The sequence below is a fragment of the Lepisma saccharinum genome, chromosome 10 (genome assembly GCF_977018435.1).
Source record: "Lepisma saccharinum chromosome 10, izLepSacc3.1, whole genome shotgun sequence".
NCBI classification, from domain to species: domain Eukaryota; kingdom Metazoa; phylum Arthropoda; class Insecta; order Zygentoma; family Lepismatidae; genus Lepisma; species Lepisma saccharinum.
Window position 1 is genome coordinate 27,576,601 of NC_139238.1, and position 12,038 is coordinate 27,588,638.

The 12,038-nt window shown below is 35.7% G+C and overlaps 1 protein-coding gene across 1 annotated transcript; it reads left to right on the forward strand.

The window, feature by feature from the left end:
* The first annotated feature begins 424 nt into the window (after nucleotides 1–424).
* LOC145994037 (protein takeout-like) lies at nucleotides 425–11,252 on the forward strand. The gene is made up of 5 exons (XM_083130120.1): nucleotides 425–464; nucleotides 3,346–3,499; nucleotides 6,733–6,866; nucleotides 10,094–10,246; nucleotides 11,098–11,252. The coding sequence occupies exons 2-5, from the start codon at nucleotides 3,447–3,449 to the stop codon at nucleotides 11,250–11,252; spliced, it is 495 nt and encodes a 164-aa protein (XP_082986246.1). The 5' UTR covers nucleotides 425–464; nucleotides 3,346–3,446.
* The last annotated feature ends 786 nt before the right edge of the window (nucleotides 11,253–12,038 follow it).

Consider the following 12,038-nt stretch of genomic DNA (forward strand, 5'->3'; position numbering starts at 1 on the left):
TGGTTCCGAAGAAGAGGCATCATCGAATGGCCAACACGTTCACCTGACCTAACACCAATGGATTTATTTTTTGGGGTGTCGTAAAGAACAAGGTTTAGAGAAAAATCCCCACACAGTGGATGAATTAAAAGAGTACATCTCAGAATCATTTATTGAAATTGATGCAGATAAGGTTTTGTGTTGTACTGTGTGTCATAGTGTTATGGAAGGTTCGAAGCATGTTGCAATGTTCAAAGAGGTCAATTTGTGCACTTACGAGATTAAACTGTGTTGAAAAAGGTAAGTGAAATGTTAAGTTATCACCAACCCATTTCATAGCGGTACGATTTGGCAACACAACATCACATGGTATGACGTCACGCTACGTAATCTCGAGGCCTCGTGTACGAGCCAAGAGAATCGCTCGCACAATTGATCTCGGGTAGCGAAGCTGCACACACACGCTGGGGGAAAGCTCCATTGCAGTTAAGTATTTCAAATAAACCATGAATTAATTAATTAATAACGTAAACCGCTTTAGTAAGCTTATCGGCCATTAGGGCTAAAACTAACATAACTAATTTGGGGGTTTATTATTTTATTCTTTTGAAAACTAAACTTTCATAGATTTGCATGGCCGATAACAGTACGGGTATTAATGCAAGAATTAATATCAATCTACTTTAACATGTACAGGGGGAACACTAAATCTAGGTGCCAATTGTTCAAGGCTATTTACTGGATATGTATATATACGTGACTGAGGTTAGAATTGTTATTAGTTATTCTATTTACTGTTAATATGTTGATTGTAATAAACCTAAAGAATGAAAAGATAGCTTTGGTTATAATTTATGCTTTATTGATAAGGTCTCTTGCTCTCACTACTAAGTACGTAGTTATATGGCTCAAGGAAAATGGGGGCCCAGTATAAATTTCCATTGCGTGGTAAGACGTTCGCTCGTTAAGTTGCTTCATCTATAGAGGTAATTTACGTGGGGAGGTCATAAAATAGATGTGTATAAACAGTATTGAACATATAAATGTACTGTACAGTACATACCTACTAAGTGTAAGGCTACTTTTGGCCCACATTGTATATTATGTGTAATATATTTAATATAATCTATCTTAGTATTCACAATTTTGTTATGAACGTTTGAATATAAATTTCAGCATTACAGTTATTACCTAATGCCAATTTTATTAAAATTTAGAATTTTAGTATCAAATAATTCCACTATAGAAAAAGCAAGAAATAGTACACTAAAGAAAGTATAGAAATGAATAGTACTCCTCTATGTCTATAAAAATGTTTTTTCTATTACAATAATCTTAACCTTGAAATTAGTCCATTGAAGTTTCAACTCGGCAACTATGACCATCAATGCCGAAATCAGTTGATAATATATTAACCACATTTTTGTCCACCCGAATAGATTTCTTTTGATAACCCCACTGTATGCTAGAAGGTTCGTTATGGCATAGTCCACTCGCTGGCCGAGAGAGTTCAGTGGTCAACTTTGGAGCTTGCCACTCAAGTTCCAGGGTTCAAATGCCAGAGTGGGTTGGGGTGTTCCTGAGCGTCCCTTATCAATTTCATATCGTCATCAGTTATCCTCATTGTCATGATTAGTCAAAAGTGACAAAAAGCGTCGCTAATTAAGAAACATGCAAAATGCTTATACTGGTATTTCCTGCCACTAAGTGGTATGAAATATGGTGGCTCTTCTTGCTAACTCTTACAATCGAAAGGGAAAGTAACTAATAACAGTTCCAGTCCTTGGAGGACAAATTCTTCTCTTCTCACCATCTTAAATTCTTGCCCCTCTGTGACGGTTGCTTTCCCCTCTCCTCCAAGGGCACCCACAAGATTTTTTTTCTCAGGAAGGCGAGAGTAAGATTTCATATATTGTCCTTCAGTCATCGTACCTTTGTAATATTATTATTGCTATTATTATCATTCCTATTATTATTTGAAAATAAAATCCTTAGAAAAATATTTGGACCTAAAAGGGATAAGGAGACAGGTGAGTGTAGGTTGCATAATTTAAAACCACATAATTTGTATTAATGTCCAGATATTATTAGAATAATTAAATCAAGAAGACTTAGGTGGGCAGACTAAGTGGCACGAATGGGAGAGGAAAGAAGACTTTACAAGATTTTTGTTGGGAAACCTGATGGTAAGAGACCTGTAGGAAGGCCAAGACGAAGATGGAGAGACAACGTTGAGATGGACCTAAAGGAAATCGGTAGGGATGGAAAAGATTGAATTGATCTTGCCCAGGATAGGGACAGGTGGAAGCTGCAGCGATAAACCTTCGGGTTTAAGAAGGCTAGAGAGTTAGTTAGTTATTATTATTATTAGTAGTAGTAGTAGCAGCAGTAGTTCTACTACTTTACAAAGAATAAAATTCAAATTGAATTGAGAATACTTTGGCGCTATATATAAGTTCAGGCTTGAATCTACTATTTAGATAGAAACTGGATTCTCCTTGCTTCCTTTCTATAGACATCTATCAATGTGTTGATGGACAATTCTTTGCCTTTTTCGCACCTTTTTCGCACTTTATCACAGTACATAGGTATCAGTCAATATCAGTGCACACACAGCGACGTTACCACTAAGCCACCGGGAGGGCCCATGATGCATTCTTGTATATTTCTAAAGGTAATGCCAAGGTTCATCATATGATGCAAGTGACTATTACTTACTATGTCGATCTGTACTTCAATTCATCAAATGATGTGTTTTTGATGCCCCTTCCCTGCATCTTCCTTTATACACTTGATCTGAGCTGCAGGCTTTATGCATTTTTTTTTGTTTCTGCTGATGCATTTACTTTTCTGTGTGTAGCTCACTGGCATGGAATTTTTGATGCATTATCTCTTTTCATTAGGGTTGTTAAAGGTTTAAGAATTTTGAATAAATTTATATTCTGGTTCAGGAGAGGAATTTAGCATGCGTAAATGGGTTCTGGGTGGTAAAGAATCTTTTAATCTGTAAAGTATTTCAATTCGGTCCAGGAACCTTTTTTCAGGATCAATTTAAATACGGTCCAGGATCCCTTTTGCGGATCAATTTACATACGATCCAGGAACACAACGTATTTTTCCGGATCAATTTAAATACGGTTCAGGAACCTTTTTTTCTATGAAACAATACGCAATTTGGACCGAATTTAAATTGTGAGATAGAAGAGGTTCCGGTCCTGTTGCGGAACCCATTAGAATTTATAGCTTCCTGGACCTTTAACAACCCTACTTTTCATATCGCCAGCCAACTTGCAAATTATTGGGGAACTAACGCAATGAAGTCCAACTGTACAGACAATATCTAATGAACGCAACATCCAATCGCAGGTGACAGCAAGTACGGGATTCCTCCCGTAGACCCCCTCCACGTCGACGAGGTGCTTCTGAACGACAACGATGGCGACAGACCGGTTTCCTTGAAGCTCAAGATGAAAGATGCAGAATTATTGGGTATTGGAAGTGCAAAGATCCACCGAGCAAGGTATGAGAAAGAAATATATTTCTTTAAAGTTTGAAAAACTGCCTGTACGTACCGACCTTGTCAGTTTGTTGGATTACTGGTATCTCAGAAGTTCTGCGGAATTGAAGGAGGCTAAACGATACTAAAACGTAACCTTTAGGCCATATTGGGTACGTATGTACCCAAAATGGCCTAGTGATATATTTTGTATGGCTATAAATACTATAAAAAACAAATAAGAGATTCCGAACAAAAATATTATGCGAACAAAACTGCGTCTTCAAATAACAAAAGCAAAGCAATGTGGGACGTTATAAATTAAAATGCAGTGATGAAAGAAAAACCTACAAATAACAATATAAAATTATGTACAAATGACATTGAAATAGACGATCCATTTTCAGTGTGTGAAACATTTAACAAATACTTCACCGAAATAGGAGATAAGTTAATAACAAATATAAATAAAGTAAAAAGAAACATTTTGCGTAGCCAGGAGGAGCTGACCAGTGTGAAATATAGATGCAATTCTCGTCCTACATGTAATGTGCAAAGAATACTTGTTTGTAACAAAGAAAACGAAGGTAGTACGAATCGGAACAAACATTTAATGGATCATTGCACATGATGAAAACTTTTCATTCCATATTTGCGGAGGTATCCTTGCATTGAACTGGATTGGGTAAAGGGGTAAAATTAGTATGTCCTAAATTACAACAAATATAAATAGTTATTTCATTAATATTTGTCAATGTCTTTGAAGCAGTACACAATCATCGTTAGAGTATCATAATTCACGATCCCTATGAACATGTGTCAATTCATTTATTTGTTTAATTCTTTTAGTAAATTCCAGATACAGAACAATGTAGCCACTACACACTATTACAAATAATGTCACAATGCTCTTGTTTAATAAAAGGAGAATTAAGAAAAAAGAACACGTCGTAAGAAGACTCGAACCTGGGACCGCTAGATGCCCAGTCGAGAACTCCAAGCACTACACCACGCCTTTACCTTCCGCTCAAACAACAATTTTTATATATTCAGTCACTCCAATATTGTAAATGTCGTTGGATATTCATGTAGTTGAACTTTTACTTTAATTTTGAATTGCTTTTCTTGTATTAGCAGCTACCTTCGAGAAAAATATTTCGAAGTGATGAAGAAAAACGAGAATATTGGTAGCTGTTGTGAAAATGCGAGTTATTTCTTCTAACTTATTATTGTGATTAGACATTATTAATGGAAAATATTTAGAGGTTTCTACATTGTATATTATGTAGAATATCCTTGTTTTGCGTTTCCTTACGCAACAGCAAATACATTTCATAATACTATTCTGAACACGAGACTTTCGTCAGTGCACAAGGCATTTCGTCTGTTGCAGTATCACCGGAAGAGAACATCGTCCTCATAGCTATTCTCAAGGGCTGTAGTTTGTAGGGTAGTGGTTAACGTGGTAGATTATCAACCTGATAGTCGTAGGTTCAAACCACTCCGCAGGCACAAAATTTTCGGAAGTTTAGACCTATCCCATTGTGTTCATTGTCCAAGCAGTGTGAAACGGAATGATTCTGTTTGGAATTAACGATGGGGGAGGAGAAATGTTAAATGACAAAACCTCCATTTCAACGAACTGAGAAGTGGAGAAAAATTGGATAATTCTTATAAATATGAAAATTACATTCATGTTTTTAGTGGTATAATCGCAGGTAGAATCAGATCTTACGTGGCAGATTTTATCTCGCTCTGAACTCAGCCAAAAGGTATTTCGCACCGATCTAATATATTCTCCAATTCATTTTAAAATATTATTGAATGTTTCATGTCGATATTTTGATCAATGCATCAATTCTTGACGCTGAGACGCTATTTTATACAAATACCTCATCTCTCCTGTCGTCTCCTTTCTCTTCTCTCCTTCTCCTCTCCTTCTCCTTCTCTACCCTTCTTCTCCTCTGCTTATATGTCATCGCCTTCCCTCCTGTTCTCGCCTCCTGTCTCCATCCCATTCTTCTCCACTCCTCTTATCTCCTCTCCTGTCTTAGATTTCCGACTCCACTGCACTCTTCTCCTCTTCTTTTCGTTCTTCTCATGTTCTCTCTTTTACTCTACTCTCAACTCCCCTCTTCTCGTCTCCTCCTCTTCACTCAAAACTCCTCTTGTCCTCTCCTCTCATCTCTTTCCCTCCTCCCTTCTCCTCTTTGCTCCATTTTCCTCATCTCTTCTAGCATCTTTTCCCTTTCTCCTCATTACTTCTCCTATCCACATATGTCCTATCTTTTCTCCCCTCCATTACTTTTCCTCTTCCCCCTTTCGCGCTCTCTTTTCTCCTCTCATTTGTTGTCCCTTTTCGTTTCCTCTCCCCTCTTTTCCTTTGTGTAGACTCATCAGCGATGAAATACTATAAAATCGATTTTCTTTCCTTCAGAAAGTATTCCTTATTTGCGACAAATGTAATACTGATATTTTTTTAGAGTTTTATACAATAATACTTGGTTTTTTTTCTTTCGCGTATTTGAGAAATATCTATTATGCATATGGCAACCCTGAAATCGAGCCTAACTCTACACGCAACCCACCAGCGCCTTACGTAATTTGGGTTGCCTAGTTTAAAATGTCGTTGTCCTAAAACTTTTGAGAGACACTGTACATAAGTATACGAAATGGCATTATATGCGAGAAAAAAATATTACGCTACGAAGTTCAATAGAATATAACTTACATACGTATAACACCCGAAATAAGTATCATCCAAAGCCATACTTCACCTGGCTAACATTAGTTCAGAAAGGACCCGAACAGATGGCAATTAATATATTCAATAACCTACCAAATTATATACGTAAAAGTAGAAAATATGATAAGTTTTAAAAAAATACTATTAGTTAATAAAGAATATCATAGCTTTAGTGAATATCTAGATTGTAAATTATATAAATTTTGTAATTATATGTTTTATCTGAACTGTACTGAACCCTCCGAATACCAATGTATATGATTTATAAGGAATAATAATAATAAAAATAAAAGATAAAAATATATTAGATCATGTCACAAACAAGCGTGTTTGTCCTCAAATTACTGCAATGATGGTACAGCCAACAGGTTCAACCACGTCATTCGAACAGTCTAAATGACATGCTAACGTCGTTAAGCATGTAACTACTTAGAAACAGCAAATAGGTCATATTGAGTACTAGGCCATATTGGGTTCAAGAACCTTATATATTCTATCTTCTCTTTTACAGAATTGATAAAGACACATTAAAACTCACGATGGAGCTAACTGTGGACAGAGTGGCAGTTGTAGGACAGTATGAAGTATCTGGAAGAATCTTGCTTCTACCAATCCACGGCAAGGGGAAGGGAAACGTCACATTACGTAAGCAACTTTTTCATATTTGTCTCGTATTTTAGGGCAAGACGATATTGACACAAGGAGCAATATCACATCAAGTAACTAACGTCTTAATATATGTTTCGTATTTTAGTGCAACATGACATTTATGCAAGAGAAATATCACATTACGTACGCTTTGTTTCGTATTTTAGGGCAAGATTGCATTTACACAAGGGGCAACATCACATTCCGTAAGCAATCATATATTTGTTTCGTATTTTGGTGCAAGATGATATCTACTCAAGTGAAATATTACATTATGTTAGCTTTGTTTCGTATTTAGGGCTAGGTGACATTTTTGCAAGGGACAACATCACATTACGTAAGCAAGCATATTTGTTTCGAGGGTAGTATCACATTACGTAAGCACGTTCCTCATATTTGTTTCGTATTTTAGGGCAAGGTGACATCTACACAAGTAGCAACATCACATTGTGTAAGCACTCATAGTTGTTTCGTATTTTAAGGGTAGATGACATTTACGAAAGTTGCAACATCACATTACGTAAGCAATCATATTTGTTTCGTATTTAGGGCAAGATGAAATCTACACAAGCTGCAACATCACATTGTGTAAGCACTCATATTTGTTTCGTATTTTACGGCAAGATGACATCTACACAAGTAGCAACATCACATTGTGTAAGCACTCATATTTGTTTCGTATTTTAAGGGTAGATGACATTTACGCAAGTTGCAACATCACATTACGAAAGCAATCATATTTGTTTCGTATTTAGGGCAAGATGAAATCTACACAAGCTGCAACATCACATTGTGTAAGCACTCATATTTGTTTCGTATTTTAGGGCAAGATGACATCTATACAAGTAGCAACATCACTTTGTGTAAGCACTCATATTTGTTTCGTATTTTAAGGGTAAATGACATTTACGCAAGTTGCAACATCACATTACGTAAGCAATCATATTTGTTTCGTATTTTAGGGCAAGATGAAATATACACAAGGAGCAAGCACTCATATTTGTTTCGTATTTTAAGGGCAAGATGACATCTACACAAGTACCAACATCACATTGTGTAAGCACTCATATTTGTTTCGTATTTTAAGGGTAGATAACATTTACGTAAGTTGCAACATCACATTACGTAAGCAATCATATTTGTTTCGTATTTTAAGGGTAAATGACATTTACGCAAGTTGCAACATCACATTACGTAAGCAATCATATTTGTTTCGTATTTTAGGGCAAGATGAAATATACACAAGGAGCAAGCACTCATATTTGTTTCGTATTTTAAGGGCAAGATGACATCTACACAAGTACCAACATCACATTGTGTAAGCACTCATATTTGTTTCGTATTTTAAGGGTAAATGACACTTACAGAAGTTGCAACATCACATTACGTAAGCAATCATATTTGTTTCGTATTTTAGGGCAAGATGAAATCTAACACAAGGAGCAACATCACATTGTGTAAGCACTCATATTTGTTTCGTATTTTAGAGAAAGGTGACATCTACACAAGTAGCAACATCACATTGTGTAAGCACTCATATTTGTTTCGTATTTTAAGGGTAGATGACATTTACGCAAGTTGCAACATCACATTACGTAAGCAATCATATTTGTTTCGTATTTTAAGGGTAAATGACACTTACAGAAGTTGCAACATCACATTACGTAAGCAATCATATTTGTTTCGTATTTTAGGGCAAGATGAAATCTACACAAGAAGCAACATCACATTGTGTAAGCACTCATATTTGTTTCGTATTTTAAGGGTAAATGACATTTACGCAAGTTGCAACATCACATTACGTAAGCAATCATATTTGTTTCGTATTTTAGGGCAAGATGAAATCTACACAAGGAGCAAGCACTCATATTTGTTTCGTATTTTACGGCAAGATGACATCTACACAAGTAGCAACATCACATTGTGTAAGCACTCATATTTGTTTCGTATTTTAGGGCAAGATGAAATCTAACACAAGGAGCAACATCACATTGTGTAAGCACTCATATTTGTTTCGTATTTTAGAGAAAGGTGACATCTACACAAGTAGCAACATCACATTGTGTAAGCACTCATATTTGTTTCGTATTTTAAGGGTAGATGACATTTACGCAAGTTGCAACATCACATTACGTAAGCAATCATATTTGTTTCGTATTTTAAGGGTAAATGACACTTACAGAAGTTGCAACATCACATTACGTAAGCAATCATATTTGTTTCGTATTTTAGGGCAAGATGAAATCTACACAAGAAGCAACATCACATTGTGTAAGCACTCATATTTGTTTCGTATTTTAAGGGTAAATGACATTTACGCAAGTTGCAACATCACATTACGTAAGCAATCATATTTGTTTCGTATTTTAGGGTAAGATGAAATCTAACACAAGGAGCAACATCACATTGTGTAAGCACTCATATTTGTTTCGTATTTTAGAGAAAGGTGACATCTACACAAGTAGCAACATCACATTGTGTAAGCACTCATATTTGTTTCGTATTTTAAGGGTAGATGACATTTACGAAAGTTGCAACATCACATTACGTAAGCAATCATATTTGTTTCGTATTTTAGGGCAAGATGAAATCTACACAAGAAGCAACATCACATTGTGTAAGCACTCATATTTGTTTCGTATTTTAGGGCAAGATGAAATATACACAAGGAGCAAGCACTCATATTTGTTTCGTATTTTAAGGGCAAGATGACATCTACACAAGTTGCAACATCACATTACGTAAGCAATCATATTTGTTTCGTATTTTAGGGCAAGATGAAATCTACACAAGGAGCAAGCACTCATATTTGTTTCGTATTTTAAGGGTAAATGACACTTACAGAAGTTGCAACATCACATTACGTAAGCAATCATATTTGTTTCGTATTTTAGGGCAAGATGAAATCTACACAAGGAGCAAGCACTCATATTTGTTTCGTATTTTAAGGGTAAATGACACTTACAGAAGTTGCAACATCACATTACGTAAGCAATCATATTTGTTTCGTATTTTAGGGCAAGATGAAATCTAACACAAGGAGCAACATCACATTGTGTAAGCACTCATATTTGTTTCGTATTTTAGAGAAAGGTGACATCTATACAGTAGCAACATCACATTGTGTAAGCACTCATATTTGTTTGGTATTTTAGGGCAAGACGACATCTATACAAGGGGCAATATCACATTACGTACTATATACTTCTTGGTTTCCATTTTAGAAAATGTTAACGAGACCTGGGAGTGGAACTTTGAAACCGTAACAAGAAATGATGGATTGGAATATCTGCGTGTGAAAAAATTCGATATTCAAATAGACACAGAGAGACTGTTTATAAAGCTGGAGAATCTCTTTGGAGGAGACAAGAGGTTAGGTAGGTTTCCCGGATTTTAGCAATGTATTTAGTTATAGTGGCAGATGGGGAGGAAATTTATTTTTGGCCTTTGTCATATCCTATATTGCTATTAATTCTGTACTCTAAAAAAAAAAAATTGCAACTTGGTTGTCGCCAAAAGTGGTGGCAACAGGTCACTTCTTTTGGTGTTAATGTGGAGTTGACGCTGTTAGGCATCATCTTTGGTGTCTTGTTACACCATATGCTTTCAAACCACACCACGTATGGAGGTGTTTTGTTACACCAATTAGTTTCTTTTGGTTTTTGTTTTGTGGGTTAATCCAGAATGAGTGATGATTTTCATGAAAGCATAGTCGCAAAGTGTTCACACTAGGATTCGAAAAAGTGGTTCGGATCACACTTAAACGGTAGATTAACATATCTGTGCATAACGTAGACTTAAATCAAAAGTTCATACAAACGTACTGGCACTGCAGTTCTAATAAGGTGTAAAAATTTCATAGCCCATATAAGGAGTTACATATATGCCCCACCCCCAAATATACATGTTTCTAGGTAAGGTGTTTGCCATTCAGTTACTGTGGCGGATATACGAGGAGAAAAATTATTTCATTTCATGAACCAGAAAAGCTTTTGTTGAGTCTTTTGTAACCAATAAACTAAATTTGGCAATTATGACTAAAAAATTTAGTAACCTAACAAGTAGTTACTAAGACTAAGACCCAATTACTAAGACAAATTCTGATGGCGAGCAATAATTTGCTGATCTCTTATTTCAACACAAGTATACATTTTCTTCTTTCTGTTCATGCTGTATTGACACTGACGTATTCCAAATGTATTCATAAATTAATTATTATTTCTTTCAGGAAATCACATGAACAAATTCCTCAATGAAAATTGGAAAGAAGTGTATGACGAGACGAAGATGCAAATGTTTGGAATTCTTGCTGAATTGATAATGACTTTAACTGACAGCTTTCTAACCCGAGTACCGCTCAAGGAACTGTTTCCATATAGTTAATTTTTACTCTAAACTAGTGGTTCTCAAACTGTGGTACGTGTACCCCCAGGGGTACATGAAGGACATGAATGACTTGAAGGGGGGTACGCGATCAGCTCGGAAGAGAAATGTCGAGAATGCTCAAACGACAACATTTTTGCTACAGGTGTGTGGAGCAGACTTCATAACATTAACACTCAACAAGAAAATAAGGCTGATTTAGTCACTGACACTTTTTCACATGCCTTGAAATCATATACTCGTTTGAAATCTATAATAGACTAAATTTGGATCGGACTCTCCGCCTGAAAGTTTCAAGTGCACAACCAGACATCAAGAAACTGTCAGGCTATGCAGGCGCATCCTTCTCACTACAAACTCTGAGGATTTACATTCAAAAAACTCCAAAATTGTGCTTCACACTTTCTTCACAAACTTATTTTTGTTCTTTATTTCTTTTTCAACAATTCTGGAAAAGTTATATGAAAATTAAAGTTCTCTTATATACAGGGTGACCTGTAATTAGATGTATTCCCTGAAAGGGGTTAAAGGAGAGGCAATTTGCAATAAATTTGACCATATGATACCCCGTCCGAAATTTAGTAGTTTTCGAGATAATCGAATTCTTATTGTCTTTTTTTAATTACAATTTTCCACAAAAAAATACGAATTGAGAAAAACAGATCATTGTTCAACGTTTTCTGAGAGCTAAGAAATAAGTGGTTCGTTGAAGAAAAAAAAGTTTGTCCCAAATAACAATCACATGTAAGTAACGGGTGGGTCTAAACTTACAAGTGATGATAAAAA

Coding starts and splice junctions, on each gene's coding strand:
- LOC145994037 (XM_083130120.1), top strand. CDS start 3,447: ATGAAAGATGCAGAATTATTGGGTATTGGAAGTGCAAAGATCCACCGA. Junction 3,500..6,732: donor GCAAAGATCCACCGAGCAAG/GTATGAGAAAGA, acceptor TCTCTTTTACAG/AATTGATAAAGACACATTAA. Junction 6,867..10,093: donor GAAGGGAAACGTCACATTAC/GTAAGCAACTTT, acceptor TTTCCATTTTAG/AAAATGTTAACGAGACCTGG.